The sequence below is a fragment of the Lampetra planeri genome, chromosome 2, assembly GCF_965212315.1.
Source record: "Lampetra planeri chromosome 2, kcLamPlan1.2.h2, whole genome shotgun sequence".
NCBI classification, from domain to species: domain Eukaryota; kingdom Metazoa; phylum Chordata; class Hyperoartia; order Petromyzontiformes; family Petromyzontidae; genus Lampetra; species Lampetra planeri.
Genome location: NC_136108.1, coordinates 20,617,058 through 20,637,322, shown reverse-complemented (window position 1 = coordinate 20,637,322; position 20,265 = coordinate 20,617,058). Strand labels below are relative to the sequence as shown.

At 44.6% G+C, this 20,265-nt stretch overlaps 1 protein-coding gene across 7 annotated transcripts in view; it reads right to left on the bottom strand.

Annotated features, from left to right (window-relative positions):
• Positions 1-20,265, bottom strand: part of LOC144729604 (disco-interacting protein 2 homolog C-like) — a 135,202-nt gene that overhangs the window by 57,557 nt on the left and 57,380 nt on the right. For 5 of the 7 annotated variants that reach the window (XM_078609978.1, XM_078609996.1, XM_078609989.1 and 2 more), the window contains exons 3-4: positions 10,541-10,654; positions 2,309-2,434 (exon numbers count right to left, since the gene is read on the bottom strand). In XM_078609978.1, coding sequence (XP_078466104.1) covers positions 2,309-2,434; positions 10,541-10,654 — 240 coding nt within the window. The remainder of the gene's footprint in view (positions 1-2,308; positions 2,435-10,540; positions 10,655-20,265) is intronic. The other 2 variants (XM_078610006.1, XM_078610023.1) reach the window with 1 other exon arrangement.

The window sequence follows — 20,265 nt, the reverse complement described above, 5'->3', positions numbered from 1 at the left end:
CCAAATCAGAATTTGTTCCACACGCGGGACACAGACAAAATGAAGCAATTTGCATTCAATTCCACACCGCTTCCCCGGCTTTAATTATTGATCAGGGTAATGGGCGTGCTTGGCACACAGCTGGCAGCAGCTGAAACTGATCAAAATCACAGTCGGACACCCGCCAATGCTTCACATTTAAATATCCCAGGCAGTGCACAACCACTGCCGTGCTGCTGTTTAGCATTCCCAGCCAGGGAAATGTAAAGTCATGAATAATATATAAATACAGTACACGGTTCGGTTCCAAATATTCTTGAGCAGCACTGGCTATGGGTCACAAAACACAACATCGACAGACAGCCATGCTGGGCGCAGTTTGCCTGGCAAAAGTCGTAGCCATGCTGAATGGTTGCAACTTAGTGCACTCACATGGCAGGCAATTGTGCCGGACAACAACAAACATCAAAGCCGCACACAAAGACGGGCACACATGGTTGCGTACAGGAAAAATAACCCGCGAGATGGTGAGAAAGATTGGCAATACACCACCCTCTGGTTTTGCAGCAGTTATTTCTGTGACTGACACCATACGTACGCAAGTTACTGCAAGGACCGTATCAAAAAATTCACGAAGAATAAAGTGGTGTGTGTGTGTGTGGACTGACAGCTCACGATGGTGATTCAAGTTACAACTCCCACCCGGGATCAGTTCACCAACAAATGTGATGTGCGTCAAGGTGCACGGTTTGTTTTGACATCTCACCACCGTATTATATTCTGGTCATGTTCTCGAGGTTCCTAAGTTACCGGACGTGTCTTTGTTTGACCAGTGTGGGGAGTGGTAGTGCAGTGGTTAGCATGCATGCTCACGGCCAACATATTTGACAAAAATCTGAGCCTAGCATGCCCCTCCCCCCAAGGTCAACTCTCCCTTAAATGAGTGTCTAATCTGGCGTGTAAACATAAAGAGTTAGGAGAAAATGGTGGCCGGGCGTGGTCCGAGACACACCACGCACTCGTGTGCCGTGTTGGCCTTCATAAGTGCTCGCTAACAGCACTTGCCCCAACAGCATTTTAAATCTATTGGGATACTGTTATTGGACAATTATATTTTTTGCAGTTATCCTGGAGATCCTCACTGAGTCTCAATATTCTCTTTCAGGTGCTTACAAATTGATTTTTGGCATATTCCCTCGCAATGAGTGGGAGCATAATGTTTGTTTATATGCACATATTAACATTTCATTACACATCATACACTCTACTTTAGTCTACATTACATGCGTTCTCTAGTTACAGCTCTTGCCTTGACATCCTATGGCGATAACTGGAGGAGGAAAAACACCCACAATGGATCATACTTCTGAAAGTCATCATTAATAGAGAATGTGTTTGCATCACTAGGCCAGAGAAATTGAACGAAACATCCCACTAAGCTGCCCACAGTAGCTACAGAATCCTCCCTTTTTATAGCCCCCCATAGACACAAAGGCTCTCTGCAGATCACTGATAACAGTTATCTTGGCTCCATGACTTATCCTGACAAATGCATAAAGGGCAGTGTGTAGTTCTTATTGGAAATGTAAATCAGGCTCCTCTGACAGCACAAAGCACGGAGCAAAGACTGAACAAAGCTTTCATGTAATAATTTAATTCATATGATAATTTTGAATTGGTTTCAATTATCATCTTTCTCTCTGTTACCACTTTAGCAACATGTGCAACGTTAGAAAACATCTTTCTGGACGTGTTAAAATGGCACTAACGTTCCCAAAACAATGCACTGGAACACGACTTAAAATGGATATGGACCACACAGCGTTCAACTCAAACATGTCACTGAAACTAGGACGGATTTAAATTGTGCCATCTCTGCCATAAAACGGGGCCCAGGATGAAGGCCTCCCCCTTAACACCCGAAGCGTTGCATCGATACGTAGGGTGCAAAATAAGTTCAGCATACATAGATACTAAAAACTAAACTATTTTTATTTTACCAGGTAAGGCCCATTATGCTGTTTAGCTCTTTTGCAGAAGCAACCTGGCCACAGATGATCGCTTTACAAAAGTGGCTTATCAAGTGGAAATTTATAGCAGCCAAATACTCTAAACCAATGTTGATTCGAAATCTGGAGGGAAAACCGGAGGACCCGGAGAAAAATCCGCGCAACCACGAGGAGAACATGCAAACTACAAATATACAGGTGCCAGGGTCAGGATCGAACCAACGGCCTCCTGCATACCAAGCGAGGCAGTTAACACCACTCGACAAATAAAGGCTCAACCGACCAACGAGCGGCCGGCGTTCTGCCGATCGCCAGCGTACCTGGCGGCGTGTAGGCGTCTACAGCGGCTTGCACGGCAAACGAGCGGCGCTTGGAAGGCATGGGCATGGGCATCTTCTTCTCCTTGTGCTTGGCAAGCGCGGCTTGAACGGCTTCTGTGTGAACGTCTGCAAAAAACAAAGACAAAGATCTCCTGTCCACCCTTAACAGACTGTAGGGGCAAGTGCTGTTAGCGAGCACCTATGAAGGCGGGGCACGGCACGCGAGCGGGTGGGTGGCCAACACCATGCCCGGCCGCTTTTGTCTCCCTCGTGGCCATGTTTACACATCGCACCAGGTACTTATTTGAGGCCGAGTCGACCTAGGGGAGGCCCAGGACTGGTTCAAATACGTCACTGGTGTTGGCCGTGAGCGGGAATCGAACCCGGGTCACCCGGTTCGTAGCGCAGCGAGCTGACCGCTACACTACTGCTCTCCACGTGACCGTACGGACACGCGTACGCACACATACACGGAGGCACGCGGCACCGTGACGTGCAATAGAATCGTCCGCACGACGATAGGGTCATTCGCACAGCATGCTGGGGTAGCCAGTGTTTGCTTCTAATTTAGGGTCACGAAGAGATCATGGGAGATACACATGTGATGATGGGGCTTAGGTTGATGACATCTCTTTGTAAAGTTTTCCCATCACATGCACGGGTTTTCCCATTCATAATCACGGGGTTTCTCCAAGCACTCTGGTTACATCCCTTTCCCCACACAGCAACAACAACAAAAAAACACAAACCAATGTGGGCCAAACATTGTTTCTCAGAAAGTGTATCTTACAGTCGGTTAGGATTATTTCGTACAAATGTTCACAAGTATTCCCGTCGTGGATCGGTGAACAGCTACAAAAGCAACTCGCTCCGATGAATAAGTCGTTTAACACAGATGTTTAAATTAATTCTTCTCAGCATTGCATTTGGCCGAAAAAGCTGGTGAAATCCGTGAGAACAGGAGACGTGAATGGGGGTAGGAGTGGAGGCTGTGCAGGGGCTTTGTGCGACAGCAAGACTTGGCTCCAGGCCCCGGGGACTCGGCAAACGCTTCTGTAAGCCAACAGGAATGAAAATGGAAATATTCTTTTAACCTTCAACGGAATGAAATAGAAAGGAGTTGCAATGATGGATGTCTGTCTGCATCTCAGAGAATGTTTTTTTTTAACAAAGGACAAATGGATTTCAAATACTTATGCACTTTTTGGCACTCGCGGCTAAACCGATGCAGACAGGGCATGTTTAAGCCAGTTGCCTGCGGTGGAGAACATGACATCATCCGAATTTTTTTCCACCGGTCTCTTAATCCTTACGTTGCAATCTTGTCACCACAATGTGGGGGAAAAGTGAAACTGTTCCAGGTCTCCCAATGCTATATATCCAAGGGCTGTCACCAAGTCATCAACGCCTAAGGGAGTTAAATGGCGAATGGAATCAGCTTTTGATGACTGTGCCAAAAGAGGAGCCAACTCTACACTGTTTTAGCCAAAAGCGAAGTCCGATTTGCACAATGCCTTAAAAGCCGTTAATTAAAAAATTGAAGCTCACCTGCATTAATGTCTGGAAACTGCAATGGTAAAGCAATGACCCACATCGAATCGTATTTAATGCACCCTCTGTCTGGTAAGCAAAGCACTCCCAGTTTGGAGTCCGTCCAATTTTTCCCTGCACTTCCGATGAGCACGGTTGGCTACGTACAGTGCGAAATAAGTTCTACGGACACACGTACAGTCGGCAGCCCTTCCACATAGAACAAATAACCAAGGCAATAACAACCGCTAATCTGACTCAATCATCCAATAACAAATTTAACCCAGGGTATTAAATAAAATAAAAAAAGCTCAATGGATTTGCCGAGTCTGCCTGCTACACTGGGGCCTGACCCTTATTTATTGAGTATTCAGAAAAATTAAAACCTCTAATAATCGGCTTAGTCCATGTTATTTATTATTTAACGTGTTTTGACAGTAACAGAAAGCAGCAGTGGGCCGCCGTTGCGGCCTGTGCACTGAAGACATCCTTTCACAAATTAAGCCTCAGAATTCACACGGCGCAATTTGTGGAGACAAGATGCGTGCATGCGGCACGGGCAGAAACACTGGCGGTGCGCATTGAGCCTTCTTCCACTTCTCCAAACCTTAGCCACCAATGAATACATTCTCAGCTATATTTAATCACTGTGTTTAATCACTGTGGTGTCATGCATTCTCCAAGTGACTGCATGACCAGATGCACTCTAGGAGCACTCTCCGAGTGCATCTGATACGAGGGAGACGACATTAATTCCGATGTGTGTATTATCCTGGAATGTGCTAACTGGAAAAGCCTGCTGAGTGTTTTATAAAAAGCGCTTTGGTCGCGAACGAGTTTCCAGAGGAACATTGCAAACTTTGCTTCATTTATAATCTTTGAAATTAACTTGTCACGGGAGGCGGTCGATCGTACTGTGTATATGTGCGAGCAAACCAGAGCTTGGATCCACTGATTTATTTACATCCCGATACCAGGGGAAAGGGCAAGTGAACTACAGCATACGGAGTCACCAGGAACTTAAATTGCGTGACGTTCAAGTGCCTGCATATTTCGCCTGTCAGTTCAGCTATTAGCCAGGCTTTGCACGTTGACACCGATGCCTACAGCATCGCGTAGACTACAGACTTTTGAGGGCTTTCGGGAATGTCAACTTACCGCTTGACATGAGTAATGGTGGCAATAGCGTGTCTCTACACGTTTAGCCGTTTTCATATTTTAAATGATATGGCAACTGTTATTGTGCAGGTGACACCTGTAAATGCCTATAAATGTGACCACATGGTTCAAGAGGCTAATGCTGAGCCAGCACTGTTGAAATCCTCCCATTTGAAATTATAAACTAAAACTAAACTGTTTTCTTTTATTTTGCCAGGTAAGGCCCACTGAGCTAGCAAGCTCTTTTTTAGGAGCGACCTGGCCACATGATAGCACAATGAAGTGGGTTTTCATTGTGAAAATGTACAGCAGCCAAATACTCTGAACGCATGTTGATTCTAAATGGAGTGAAAAAATCGGAGGACCCAGAGAAAAATCCATGCGACCACGGGGAGAGACACTTAAACTCCAAATATACAGCAGGCGTCAGGGTCGAACCCACAACCTCCAGTATATCAGGCGAGGTCGTTAACATCTCGCCACCGAGGCACCCCTCAGTTCGAAACAATTATATTTTGATGGTCCCTGCCGAGTCATCTGTGAATGAACGAAAATCAACACAAGTGAAACTTTGGCTTCCAAATAAAATGTCTATGAGCTGATGACAAATCTTTATCAAAAGCTATATAGGAATGAATTCCATCTGTCTTCTGGAAAAGAAGGATCCAGTTGGGGATGCACAAGAATGGGTGTTGTGGTATAATCTTCTGGGAATGTTCCTTGGCAAAGATCGTTATCCACTGTCAGGATGTAGTGACTGCAATGGAAGCATTTCTTCATCATTTCGCTCGATTCAAAATCCTCAACTGGAACATTGGGCGGAAGATGGTGGGCCTTCTCACGGCTCACCTGTTCGTTGTTTCACGTTACCTTAAACACAACACTATCATCTAGGCGAAATGGACCTCGTTAATTTGAATCCAGATTTGGTCTGTAGAACTAAATGCCAAACACTGGTACCGAGCTCTAAAACATATTGCCATATGTAAGAAAAGAATTGGAATGCAGTCGGCATTAAATAAAACCTACGCGGTCCAAATAGTCCAAGTTGTTGGGAATTTGATACTTGAGTAAAATTACAGAATTGTGTACGTGCACGTTTACATATGGACACCCAATTTTAATTGCCGGGGTCTTTGGTGCGCAATGTTTGTTTGTGCTCGGAAGATCACAGCAACGGGCCTCTCTCGTGGCCGTGCATTCATCTCAGCACGACTGCCGGGAGTAGAGCCCTCCAATCGAGTCGAGAGCGAACATCACGGGCTCTGAAGCAGCATATGCGCAGCCGGGAATACCTCCGACAGCATCACACAACAACACAAGGCCCCCTGACTTATGTTAAACAACAACAGTCACAATCTAAAATCAACATGCATCATCAATGCATGAGATTTCATTAACATTCCAGGCAGACTGTGTTTTTAATAATATTTACTTACAGCCAGAAGACAAAAATAAGAGTTTTCTCCTTCGAATAAAATGTTAACTTTTTAAAGTGAATCCAAATTTTAATAACTGAGGGTGGTGGGTTTCTTCATCTATGTGCAATGAAGACCACAGCCCAAAATGTTACCTATTATAATGTCTCCCTTTAATGCGGTGTTAGTGCAGAGCGTGATGAGGTTATACGTTTGGGGTGTGAACGTACGGTTGTGTTCAATGCGTGCGTCAGCGCGACACAGTTCAGCCAACTCAAGCTACGAAGCGAAACACAGCCGGGATGATCGGGCTGAGTGGGCATAGGGAGGAGGGTATCGATGCCTGCACGGTGCCACTGTGCCACGTCAGCTGCCCTTTTGTCCCTCAATAAACACCAAACGTTGAATGCAGTTAAAAAAAAAACTTGATTACATTCTCTTCAATATTCTCACCGTAATCATTACAAGAATTTAAAAGAAGAGAGCACCCATGTATTGTAACATGTTCTAAGAGCGAGGAGGGGAGGGTCTGAACTTGGCGTCGCAAGCTGTGCATGGGACTAAAAGGCGCCGCTCCTTTTGTGCTGTAACCGTGCATGCGCAGCGCTCATTACTCATGGAAGTGGGACAGCTGGCACTCCGCGCAAAACAATGGGACCGGCCGGCCTGCGGGTCTCCCCCCAAGGACACACACACACCTAACCGCGCCTCCTCGGTCACATTGGAATTCATCAGGATGGGCCTTAAACAGGCAGCAGCAAGCCAGATGACAACTACTCTAAAGGGACCTTGTGCAAATATGTGTGGTGGACTACACCCGACTCATATAAACGACGCATAAGCGAAGAACTCATGATATTTAGCATATTCTGGTAATACGCGTGAAAGTCTAATACTTACAGAATGCTCCAATTAAATTATTTTTTACAAGTGATGGAATGTAACACTTTCTTCTTTTGCAGGGTAGTTGCAATGAGCTGCTCGCTGAAAGGAGGGATTCTACCGTTGATTGTATAGAAACGTTACTCTTGTTGTCGGGTTGGTGCAAGTGGAGATGATTGATGATTCGGGGCCAAGCAGCTCAGCCTAGTAGACGTGGCCACGCGCTTGATGATGTCAGCACAATCCACAATCAACCCCCACCTGCAGAGCGCTGGATTATTGCACATGCACTACCAAGTCTGGCTTTCGAATGATGACATCGCCGAGTCTTTAACAACCGCTTCACAGCAAACGGTGACGTAATTCCGTAGAATTTACTGGGTGGCCGGCGGATTTCAAACTGTCGACGCCGTGTTAACTGGTTCAGTGTTGACGACTAGGCCACAAGCACACACGTGGTGGGCGATCAATCGTGCAGCTCAACCTCCTTCCTTACACTCCATGACCAAGACAAACCCAGAGAAGCAAGGCTGCGTGGTAATTGGGGTACACAAAGACATGTGTTTACAGCTGGGTTTAAAATGTTTGGTAAACAGACACTGTTGACCCCAGACTGCCAAATTGGGAGCTCATTGACAAAGTATACACTTAAGTCAATGCTAAAAGACAGCTAAATAATTGAGTCATTTTACAGGTTAAGGTGATTGATTTAGAGCCATTTTCCTCTTGGGTATTTTATAGGATCAAAAATTATACTGGTTGAAATAATAATAAACGTTAGAAATAGTAAAACTATGACCAAGGCTCTTTTTGCATATGCACAAATGCGACCTTTTGAAATCCCCTACATGAAATAAAAAAAACCTTGTGTTTCTGAAATCGTAAGTGATTTATTAGTGTGCCTGTCTTGACAGGAATGAATTTAACAATGCTGAGTTTGGTAAAAGTGCCTACAATACACTTGCTAGCCCTTCCACAGGGCCATGTTACGGCACCGGCACCTATATTTATTTATTTACCGATATGTTTAATTTGTCGAGGCTTGGCGGCTCTGGCTCAGCGTCTCACACGGCTCAGCACAGGCTTGATCCACTTGAGCGGCTCAGCCATGGCCTGGCTCAGGCTCGTCTCACGGGAATCCTGAGCGTGGCTGGGACTAATGCTCGGACCCAAAGCATGATCGAGCGTGGGCCAGGCATGGCCCTGAGGCGATCTCCCGGCAACTGTCAACTATTTAAACTGTTTTTATTTTACCAGCTAAGGCCCACGGACCTACATAGCTCTGTTTTAGAAGTGACCTGGCCATCACAAATCATAGCTCAACGAAGCGGATTATCATCACGTGGAAATGTATAGCAGCCAAATACTCTAAAGCCACGGAGAAACATGCAAGACGTTTCACCAGCCTTAAACAGGCTGGTGATACGTCGTGCATGGGGGGTGAGGCGGCACGTGCCCCCCCCCAATGATCTGATTGAAATCCCTAATTTCGATCGGATCATTGGGGTTTATTAGTAATAAATCAGCATTTTGCGACCCCACTGCCACTGTGTAGCATATTATTACGTGCCAGGGACTCTATGAAATGATAATTGGCAATAAGTAACGGCAAAGCAGTTACAAGTGACTCACAGAATTGTGCGCAGTTGCGTATACAGTACACGACTTCCCTGAAGGCATACCTTCAACGAGCGCGATGCCGATCATACAACGCGGTTCGAATTCGACCCCGTCGATCAATGGCTGCGCTATCGCCGCACACGCATCGAATAAAAAGCAAGGGACAAGTCCTTACTTACTAACAACTCCTCTATCATTTTTCATTGCTGGAGGGGTTCGCCCCACCTACCTGAAAATCCTGGCTCCGCCATTGATTACAACCGGCATCATCAGGCGGCAGCCAGATTTGTGGAGAAATCATCCTGTTTCGTTCTTTAAATAGACTCCAAATATAGAGCATCAGGGTCAGGATCGAACCCACAACCTTCTGCATACCAGGTGAGGTCGTTAAAATCTCACCACCATGGCGCCCTGCGATCCAGCCATGCCATTGTGCGTTCGCTCGTGTGTTTAAACCGACGATCACAGGAACAAGAAATAGAGTCAAAGTGTGTGTCCCAAGCTTATGGACGGGACAAGTCTGTCCATGAAAAAATCGATGTTAACTTTCCACGAAGCTGTAATTGTTTTATCGACCACAGCGGAATGATAGTCTGAGTTGGCCTGAAGAAGGATTTGAGCTCATGCACTTTTGATTGCGAGTCTGATGCCCTGGTGCAACTTGGCTATTGGCCGGATAAGACATTTTTATTAACCAGAAAAAAACACAGTTTGTACCGGTAATCAGATCCCCTTATGTCAGCAGTTATCATGATCACTGGAGTAAGCCCTGATTACATTGCTAAGCAATGTGAAATACAAAAGGATTTCCATTATGTTTACAAAGAAGATTTGCCAAGATCTTCGAATTGAAAATACAATTCATAACACTCAACGGCATCAGAAATTTAAGGAAAATTATCCATTTTTTTAAACAAATTATTACTGTTAGGGTTTTTTTAATGAAGGTAGATGAATTTAACCATCTAATCATTATTCAGAAAGCCTCACCAAACCTCAAGACTCTTTTTTCAGGAGGACCCTGCTTAGTTTTCTACTGCAATGTGTCATCCGGACTTGAGTAATGTGCAATAGGATCTTTGGGTAATACCAGTTCCATTGTATGTTTTTTTTAGCTTTCGGAGGAAATTGGAGAACACAGAGGAAACCCATGCAGAAGAGGGGAAAATAACATACAAACTCCACACCAAAAGGCACCCAATTCAAGAATATGGAGCACAACTGTCACCACCACACCGCCACCCCGCCATGAAAGACAATCACAATTAACACTTTTCGGCAAATTAAGATTCCTCCACTTTAACATGAGCATTTGTAACAATCGAACGTCAATGACAATCACATGGCAACACACTGTTAGACGAAAACCACTCGCACTCTGTTCAGAAGCATAGGCTCAGCATCACCTTTCCAAATGCATTGCGTCGAGCACGATGCCGAGCTGAAGCATTCGCACAAGTACAGGCCGCGCGCGCCGCATAACGCAGAGCGCACTGCGCATAACGCATTCGCCGCCAAGGTTTTTAACGGCTTGTACTCTTAAGCAGCAGACTGGAACAAAGCACCGTGCGCGGACGCCGTGTGAGGTGCGAGGGAGCAAGCGGCGTGTGTGCAGCGAGCCTACCCGAGCGATATCTCTCATCACGGGAGCCCGCGTCCCTCCGACGATTGTGCTTGGAACCCGATGGGGCAGGGTCGGCCTGCGTCCGAGCCTCTGTCTGCAGTGAGGGGTCTACCCCTGTGGGGGGGGGGAGGCAAAGGGGATAGTGACAGAGGGGATAAGGGGATGGACAGAGGGGGTGAAGGTAGAGGTGAGGAGACAGATTAAACTATTGGAGTGCCACGGTGCCTGGTATACAGGAGGTCGTAGGTTTGAGTTTGCATGTCTCTCTACCCGTGGTCGCGAGGATTTTTCTCCGGGTCCTCCGATTTTTCCCTCCACATTTAGAAACACGTGTTTAGAGTATTTGACTACAACACATTTACATGTGATAGGCCACTTCATTGAGCTATCGTTTGTGGCCAGGTCACTTCTGAAGAAGAGCTATATAGCTCAGTGGGGTTTACTCAGTGAGGAAAGCCTCACCGAGTCTCAATACTTTTTCAGGATCCAGCTAACAAAAAAATATTACCAAAGGGGGCCAAGCTTCCATGTGTAATCCCAATTGAGTAAATTGCAAGTATTTTTTTTTTACATTGGATGGTTGGTCAACACCAGTTTACGTTGGTATAAAGATTTGTTTTACTATGGGAAGAAACCAGAGCACCCGGAGGAAACCCAAGTAGAACAGGGGCAGAACAAACTCCAAGCAGAAAGGCACCCGAGTTGGGAATCGAACCCAGACCCTTCTTGCTGTGAGACACGAGCGTGACGACCCCCACCCTAATGCTAAATTTGACGTGCAATTTAACTTGGATTTGCTAATTAATTAGAAAAGCTGCACTTCAATTACATGAAGCGTGGTAATGCATTTTCAAGGCCAGTCACATCTTCTTCAACAGAAACACATGGAGCTAAATACGACAAAACGACTGTATTCGACAGGATGCCTCCATTGCTCAATAAGTCCGCAATGGCATCATTGCTATGAAGACAAGATAATTTAAATTCACAATGCTTCCTCCCATTGCTGATGAGACACAAACAATATGCAAAACCTATAATGTATCTTGTTTTGAGTTACCACTGTCTTCAAATATGTTATCAGCAAATAATGTTTGATTTGCAAATTATCTGGGAACAAAATCATATCTGTTAGTAATAAATGAAAAGGGAGATAATCGACATATACACCTTTTAATACCCATGAGATGCTTCAATAATTTGTACATGAACTGATAAATGTAAATATACATGTTGTCGACTACTAATCGTAGCCGGTATATGAACACGATAAACAAAATAAACCCTCACAACTGTTCCCAATGGATACTTACGTTTTTTGTAGTCCATGTGGTTCAAAAGTACACTCATAATCCGTGGTATCCAGTGGTCTTAGCGGTCACAAGATAATCAGTCGCCCTGCTATAGCCGACCCTTGGCCGCTGAAATGCAGCAGCTACTCGACTGATCCCCACCGCCCCCCTCCCTTGGATCGGCCTCCCACACCTCCTCAATAACCCGTCCGGCAAGCCGCCCCAGGGCAGCTGCGTCCGCCTAGGCGCTCCTGAAAGCAAAGGTGCGCCGCAACTCCCCGTTCAACTTGTGGGCCACCCTAGCGCATTCTGCTGTGGGACACAGAAGCAGCTGGTGCCAGCCTGGGCTGAGAAGCTACCAGATGGAAGGCGCGTCTGTCTGTGGTTTGTACTCGCTGGGGAAGTGCGTCGCGCGCTCGCTGGCTGTCTCGCTCGCCGCACCGCCCAATGTTCCCCGCGCCTCTGCGTCAGCTGCTGTTGCTGCTGTTGGTGGTGCATCCCATGCACTGCGGCTTCCTGCCTGCCCGCCTGCCCGGACACAGGGCAGTGGTGCACTCACTGAGCACTGCAAACAAAGCAAATCCTGTTTGTAAAGGGGTCCATTCCATTGGCTCGCCACCGGACACTAACGCTACCGTGAATACACTGGCTTTCTGGCAAGCTGTGTGCTGGACCACTGATTGGCACACTGCCACACCAAGCTTTTGTTTAAAAAATAGCTATGTTAATTACAGCCAGGAACCATAGACTTTTGAATGATATCAACTTCAAAGGGATTAAAGCAGATTTATAAGCCGATTGAATTGGTCTTCACACAACCACATAAAAACGATCTCACAGTGTAGCGTTGGTTCATAATGAACTGTTCAAAATAACATAAAAATTGGATAATGCCAGTAAACAGTAGCCTAAATGTGCCTTACATAATCCAATTACAGTTTCTGGCGAATGGTGACGAAACAATGTTTGACCCGGACCTGCAACACACCGGACACAACCAGTAAAGCTTGAATGAGCTAATTAGGACACCGTGTGAAAGCCAGCCAACAAGTAATGTGAGAATTCTCGACCGGTAAACATGATACTAACCTGGAAAAACATTGAAATAAATATTGTTGTAAGCATTAACACATCGCTGGAAGCAATATCCAGAAAAATATATTATAGATGATATGTCAGCTGTAAGCTGTCATGCCAAACTATGAAGTTTTGCTTCTGTCCATACAGCAGAGCGGGAATGTTGGAACCCATTCGTAGTACTCGCATGTAGCTTGTGCTGCTCTCAAGAGAGCAGTCATCTACAAACAGCACTGACGTTTTATAAAAACTACATTACTGTATGGGGATCTGCATGTGGGTGGCAATCTAGGGTTGAAAACATGTTCCACCCAGTGGAAAATTGCAAGGGCCTTGCAGTAAATCTATATTGAAAACGAATTTCTTTAAAACCGTTTTTTTGCGTTCAGTTTGTTGTCCTTTCCCACACCTCCGATTTGCGCGGTTGCTGCATCACAGATGCCCCATTTGTTAATTTTACAGAATCTTAACACAAGCAGCTAGTTGGAATTTAGACACAATGTTAATCCAAATTGCAATGCAGATGCAATACGCAAAAGGGGGCAAAGGTGGCCTGGGCGGGCAGGCAAACGAGAAGACAATGAAGCAAGACATAGTAGTAGGTTTTTACCCTTTAAACTGGTACAAAACTGACACATTTATACAAGGCATCATGTTTGCAATAACCACAACACAAGTAGTCAAAAGGCGTCATCTCGTCCAACACCAATGGAGACTAGGCTCTAAGGAAAGCTGTCTCGGGTGTGGACCAATCAACTTCAAGGACAGTGCATATTATTATCATTATCAGAGTTGTTTCTTTTTGTTTGCATTTTGACTACTTGTGTTGTGGTTATTGCAAACATGATGCCTCGTATAAAGGTGTCAGTTTTGTACCAGTTTAAAGGGTAAAAACCTACTACTATATTTTGCCACTGGTAAACGAGGTCTCAGTGTAAATGAAGCAAGACGTTTGGGACAGCAGCTACACGAATATGATGGCACGTTTAAAATGCAGGCATTTAGCCAGCAGCAGATAGAAACTGGCCGCTGATTGTTTAGAACATTTGCAGGCAATGGTGTTTGGCATTCACAATGTATCTGTTCATTATAAAGGACATCTCTGTTCGGAACTTTCACATCAATTCTGCACGACAATTAATTCGTGTCAGCATAAAGCAAGGCAGCGTGAGTATTGTTGGGAACATTTTGCAGCAAACCAGCGGGTGCAATCACATCTTATTTTAAATGCACTTTGTGTGTCCTTTGAGCATAAGATGTACTTTGATGCCCCGTCTGCAGTGACATGACTACAATTATGCCCGTCCTGCTGGGTTAACCTTCAGCATCCTCTTCCTGGCCCGCAGCAGCAACAGCATGATCAAGGAGCGAGAGCTTCAAATGGCTGTGGCTTACGCTAAGAAACCGTCCCTTAAACACCAACAATTCTGGATGCATGACAGCTAATATTTCAATTAGAGCCGTAAAAGTCCTCATTTTGGGAGACGTACGCACCGGCTAAACAGTCTTAATGCATGTTAGACACAATTTTAAATAGAGAATTAAATATCAGACGGAAACAGTTATTACACCGACTGAGCCAAATGCATGGCTTGTGATGTAATATTCATCACAAGCATTTGTGTATTTTGGCCAAAATCCACAGGTAGTCAACCACGCCAGTGTGTTTTATTCGAGACAGCTATGCTCTGTGGAATATTGTGTCAGTCAACTACACGAATTTGTCTTCATCTATAATGTAAAGACCAAATAACACAATCGTTCAAATCTGGGGATATAAACTACTGAAGGTGTTTAACATTAGACAGTTTGCAAGTTATACTTCAGTGCTAGCAAATGCCAATAAATATGTAATTGATTATAAACTCAGATCACAGTGTTCTGAATACAACTATCAGTATGCAATTAGAATGGAAAGGTTTACCTCCATCTATGCGGTAGTAGATGCATTCCAAAATGGGGCATACAAATGCGAAACCGCACGAGGCAGCTGTCTGCCGAGTAGCACGCACCATGCATAGCAACATGCAGTGTGAATTCAAACCGCATACTGCATAGAGCGACTTTTGAGTAGACAAAGGTAAGTCGCATATACAACGCGAAATCGCACAAACCAAATCCGCGTAGAGCGAGGGAATCATGTAATTGCATTTGAGCTAATGGTAGGTTTTTACCCTTTTAACTGGTACAAAATTGACACCTTTATTCAAGGCATCATGTTTGCAATGACCACAACACAAGTAGTCAATAAAGCAAACAAAAAGAAGCAACTCTGATAAGGATAATAATATGCACTGTCATTGAAGTTGATTGGCCCACACCCGAGACGGCTTTCTTTAGAGCCTAGTCCCCATTGGTGTAGGGCCAGATGACACCAGAAGGCGTACAACTCAAAAACAGTGCAATATCAGAGTATTGAGAGTTCGGGGTAAACATTTACACTATGAGATCTCTTTTACCAGTGGCAAAATATAATGGTAGGTTTTTACCCTTTTAACTGGTACAAAATTGACACCTTTATTCAAGGCATCATGTTTGCAATGACCACAACACAAGTAGTCAATAAAGCAAACAAAAAGAAGCAACTCTGATAAGGATAATAATATGCACTGTCATTGAAGTTGATTGGCCCACACCCGAGACGGCTTTCTTTAGAGCCTAGTCCCCATTGGTGTAGGGCCAGATGACACCAGAAGGCGTACAACTCAAAAACAGTGCAATATCAGAGTATTGAGAGTTCGGGGTAAACATTTACACTATGAGATCTCTTTTACCAGTGGCAAAATATAATGGTAGGTTTTTACCCTTTTAACTGGTACAAAATTGACACCTTTATTCAAGGCATCATGTTTGCAATGACCACAACACAAGTAGTCAATAAAGCAAACAAAAAGAAGCAACTCTGATAAGGATAATAATATGCACTGTCATTGAAGTTGATTGGCCCACACCCGAGACGGCTTTCTTTAGAGCCTAGTCCCCATTGGTGTAGGGCCAGATGACACCAGAAGGCGTACAACTCAAAAACAGTGCAATATCAGAGTATTGAGAGTTCGGGGTAAACATTTACACTATGAGATCTCTTTTACCAGTGGCAAAATATAATGGTAGGTTTTTACCCTTTTTGAGTTGTACGCCTTCTGGTGTCATCTGGCCCTACACCAATGGGGACTAGGCTCTAAAGAAAGCCGTCTCGGGTGTGGGCCAATCAACTTCAATGACAGTGCATATTATTATCCTTATCAGAGTTGCTTCTTTTTGTTTGCTTTATTGACTACTTGTGTTGTGGTCATTGCAAACATGATGCCTTGAATAAAGGTGTCAATTTTGTACCAGTTAAAAGGGTAAAAACCTACCATTATATTTTGCCACTGGTAAAAGAGATCTCATAGTGTAAATGTTTACCCCGAACTCTCAATACTCTGATATTGCACTGTTTTTGAGTTGTACGCCTTCTGGTGTCATCTGGCCCTACACCAATGGGGACTAGGCTCTAAAGAAAGCCGTCTCGGGTGTGGGCCAATCAACTTCAATGACAGTGCATATTATTATCCTTATCAGAGTTGCTTCTTTTTGTTTGCTTTATTGACTACTTGTGTTGTGGTCATTGCAAACATGATGCCTTGAATAAAGGTGTCAATTTTGTACCAGTTAAAAGGGTAAAAACCTACCATTATATTTTGCCACTGGTAAAAGAGATCTCATAGTGTAAATGTTTACCCCGAACTCTCAATACTCTGATATTGCACTGTTTTTGAGTTGTACGCCTTCTGGTGTCATCTGGCCCTACACCAATGGGGACTAGGCTCTAAAGAAAGCCGTCTCGGGTGTGGGCCAATCAACTTCAATGACAGTGCATATTATTATCCTTATCAGAGTTGCTTCTTTTTGTTTGCTTTATTGACTACTTGTGTTGTGGTCATTGCAAACATGATGCCTTGAATAAAGGTGTCAATTTTGTACCAGTTAAAAGGGTAAAAACCTACCATTATATTTTGCCACTGGTAAAAGAGATCTCATAGTGCATTTGAGCTGTTCACGTTGCCAATTGGTGGACGATGCAGTGTTGTATTTTGTCTTACTTTGTCTCACAGTGTGCAGAAAGATTTACTGCAGTCGATCTACCCTTTGTGGAAAAACAGCAACTCGTGCCATGCCTTGTGTTTCTCCAACTGATCTCGCCGGGCTCACAATAAAACATCGGAGTGTTTCTATGGGCTGCGCCTTCCAGGGCTGCTATCCCCGAGGCTGACAAGTACCGTGGACACACAACGCCTGTCTCAACATTAAATTACTCTCCACACAGACAGACACGCGTTCCAGAGCGGCCCTACCCTGCCATCAATCTCAGCCCGGTGTACTTTTCAGTCTGCCGCCTTCCGAGTGAAGCCGATACACGTTTGTGCAAATGACAATGATGAACCATTCCCAGTGAAACACAATATCTAATTTTATTGTGGCAGGGTGGTGGCAGTGGTAGTGCCTTTCCTCACGGCAAGGACCTGGGTTCGATACCCGACTGGGGCACCTTTCTGCGTGTAGTTCATGTTCTCTCCCACTGTTCTGCATGGGTGTCGTCTGGGTTCTCCAGTTTCCTGCTATAGTGATACAAGACATAGAATGTAAGTTGTCTTGGCCCAAAGGTCCTGATGCTGAAAGAATTACCTGCACATTACTCAATTGGGATGACACAGCAACGACACCCACGCGGCTGTAACCAGAAAAGTCATGGGAGAATTATCTGGTTAAACTAGTGTAAATACAATAAATATACATGTAGGTGAACACTGTACAAATAAAATGGACGTTACATTAACGTTTCAGATCTGTCGGTACACTTAAAAAGTCAATAAAAACCAAATGAACATTTTGCCTCTAGGCTCTTCAAATATTTGCTAGTTAATCAACTACTATGTCATGAAGAAGCTCATGTAGGCCAGCTGCTCAACGATTGGCCTGAGGTGTGGGAAACGGAGCCTGTCAGGGTTTCCTTGAAACTCAAATTGTGGCATTTCAGTGCTCTCACGATGGAGTGAGAGTATTTCAAGTGACTTAGGGCACCAGCCCTAGAAGGGACGATAAAGTGAGTACCGCCGTATTTGTGGGGAAATCAACAGTGGTTGTCCTGTAGATGGACTTGGCCACCGCTATGAGGATGTGGAATTTCCACCACTGGCTCTGCAGGGCTGTATAAACGGGGGAAGAGCGTCAATGCCTCATTACGCGTGGTAGCAGGAGAGCACTTCACGACTCAGCCAGGCATCGTAGGTGACCACGATTACAATTACTACATTGATCATGCGTGATGCAACGTTAAAAAGTGTGCTACGTTGTTGAATAAAGTACTGAGATCACATTCAAGGGAGAACTCGCTTGATACGACCCCCCGTAGAACTCGGATTCGTTATAGGGCTTTGTATCCCGGAGATATGCTTTACTAGAAAAGACCTAAGAAAATAAAAAAAATCTACAAAGTCTTTGCGAGTGAGAACACGCAGCAGTGCTGGCCGAGGAAACGTACCCGCCCCCCCATCATTCGCTCAGCCAATGAGATACGACGAACGCTCTCCGCCAACCACATCCCCACCGCCTGTGATTGGTTTAGCCAGGTGGGAACTCTAGAAGACGAAGATATTTCTAGATTAGAAGTTTTCGTGACTGCAAGGATAGTCTCAGGCTCTACCTAAAATAAACCATCTTTATTATTATTATTAGCGCTATTACCGATTCCCCAAAGAAGCCTGCATATTGCTCATATGAAGAAATAACGCTGTCAGGAACGCATCCCCATATATGCAATGGAATAATGACCCATCTTCAGCACCGATTCGAATATTGCTCACTACTCCAGGAACGCATCTTGAGCGCTAAGCGAGGTCTGCCTGTATAAAAACTGCATGTAGATATCGAATCGAGCTATTTACCAAGGAATAAATACAAGGTATTGATATCAGGGTAAAATGAAGATACCCAAGGTGCGTGAACGTTTAGTGAACGCGGCACCTGCTGCTGTTCACGAGCGTGACGTCACTCTCACTAAATATTATTTTTATTACTCTGCTTGTTAACCCAGGAAAGCCTCACGCGAGTCCAAAGAGATTTTTTTTTCGGTAGGACCCTGCCAAGTTTTCAAAGCAGGGGTTGATGTTGTTGCTGTGCAATCCCATTTGAGTAATTTACAGGTAATCTTTCAACACTGTGATATTTGTTTGACCAATGCCACGTTACCACGTGTATTGTTATAGCGAATATGAAGTCATGCCCTCCCAAGTTTCCACATGACCCTCTCGGCCTACTGAAAACTAAGAAACTGTCAATGTGACCCACGCTCAAAAAACTATTTCATATCCCTGTTCTACATCATGATTCAGCATTTCCAAAGCTAAAGAAAAAACTGATAGATTGAAATATTATAGTCTATTAATGTGTATATGTGCGTGTGTGCGGTAGCCTAGCGGTTAGCGTGCTGCGCGATGAACCTGGTGAGCCGAGTTCGATTCCCGCTCACGGGCAACAACAGTGATGATTATCTGAACTGGTCCTGGGCCTCCCCTTGATCAACTTAGGCCTACACGGGGGATCTTTGTCTTTGTAAAGTTCTTAAATCAACGTGCTCAAAGTGCTTTCCTGGAAGAAAAAAAAACTTTCCCAGGAATAAAAAAAAACCGGAGGCCATATGTTTGAAGCCGTAAAAGACGACGTGTAATTCTTATGACAACCATTAGGTTGTGTTTAAAAACAGAGAACGAAGGAAAAATCACCCGGCTATTAAAATTTTCCAGCCTCAATCCATGCCACGTGTAAAAGCAGACAGATTAACCTCTATTTTTCTTTCGCATAAAAACATACAAGAGGAAATTACGAGGTCACAATCAGACTTCATGCCCAAAAGCTCAAGCATTATCATCAGAAGAAGCAGCCATGATCTATCCACTGCAGGGTGACGGCCTCCCCATATAGCATTGGCAACCCCCCCCCCCATGATGTTTGTGAGGCTATAATCAATCTCACCTCTCTGCACATGGGCTAATCTCATTGCTCCTACTCAACGATCATCTTATTCTGGGATGCGTTCCCTCGCTTCGCTGCTATGATTTGAAGAAAGTCTAAAAAAAACTCACTGATAGAGTTTAGCAGCCTGGCGAGAGATATGTATTATGTATGTTGAACTTTTTTCGCACCATAGGCAGCTAACCACGCTAATCAGAGGTGCGGGGAGAAGGACAACAAACTAAACACAAGAAAATATTACTCTTTCAAAGGCTATTTTGGGTGGCAGGGTGGCGCAGCGTTAACACTTGTGCCTCAAGAAAAAATACCTGGGTTCAATTCCTGTGCCTTTTTTGAGTAAAGTGT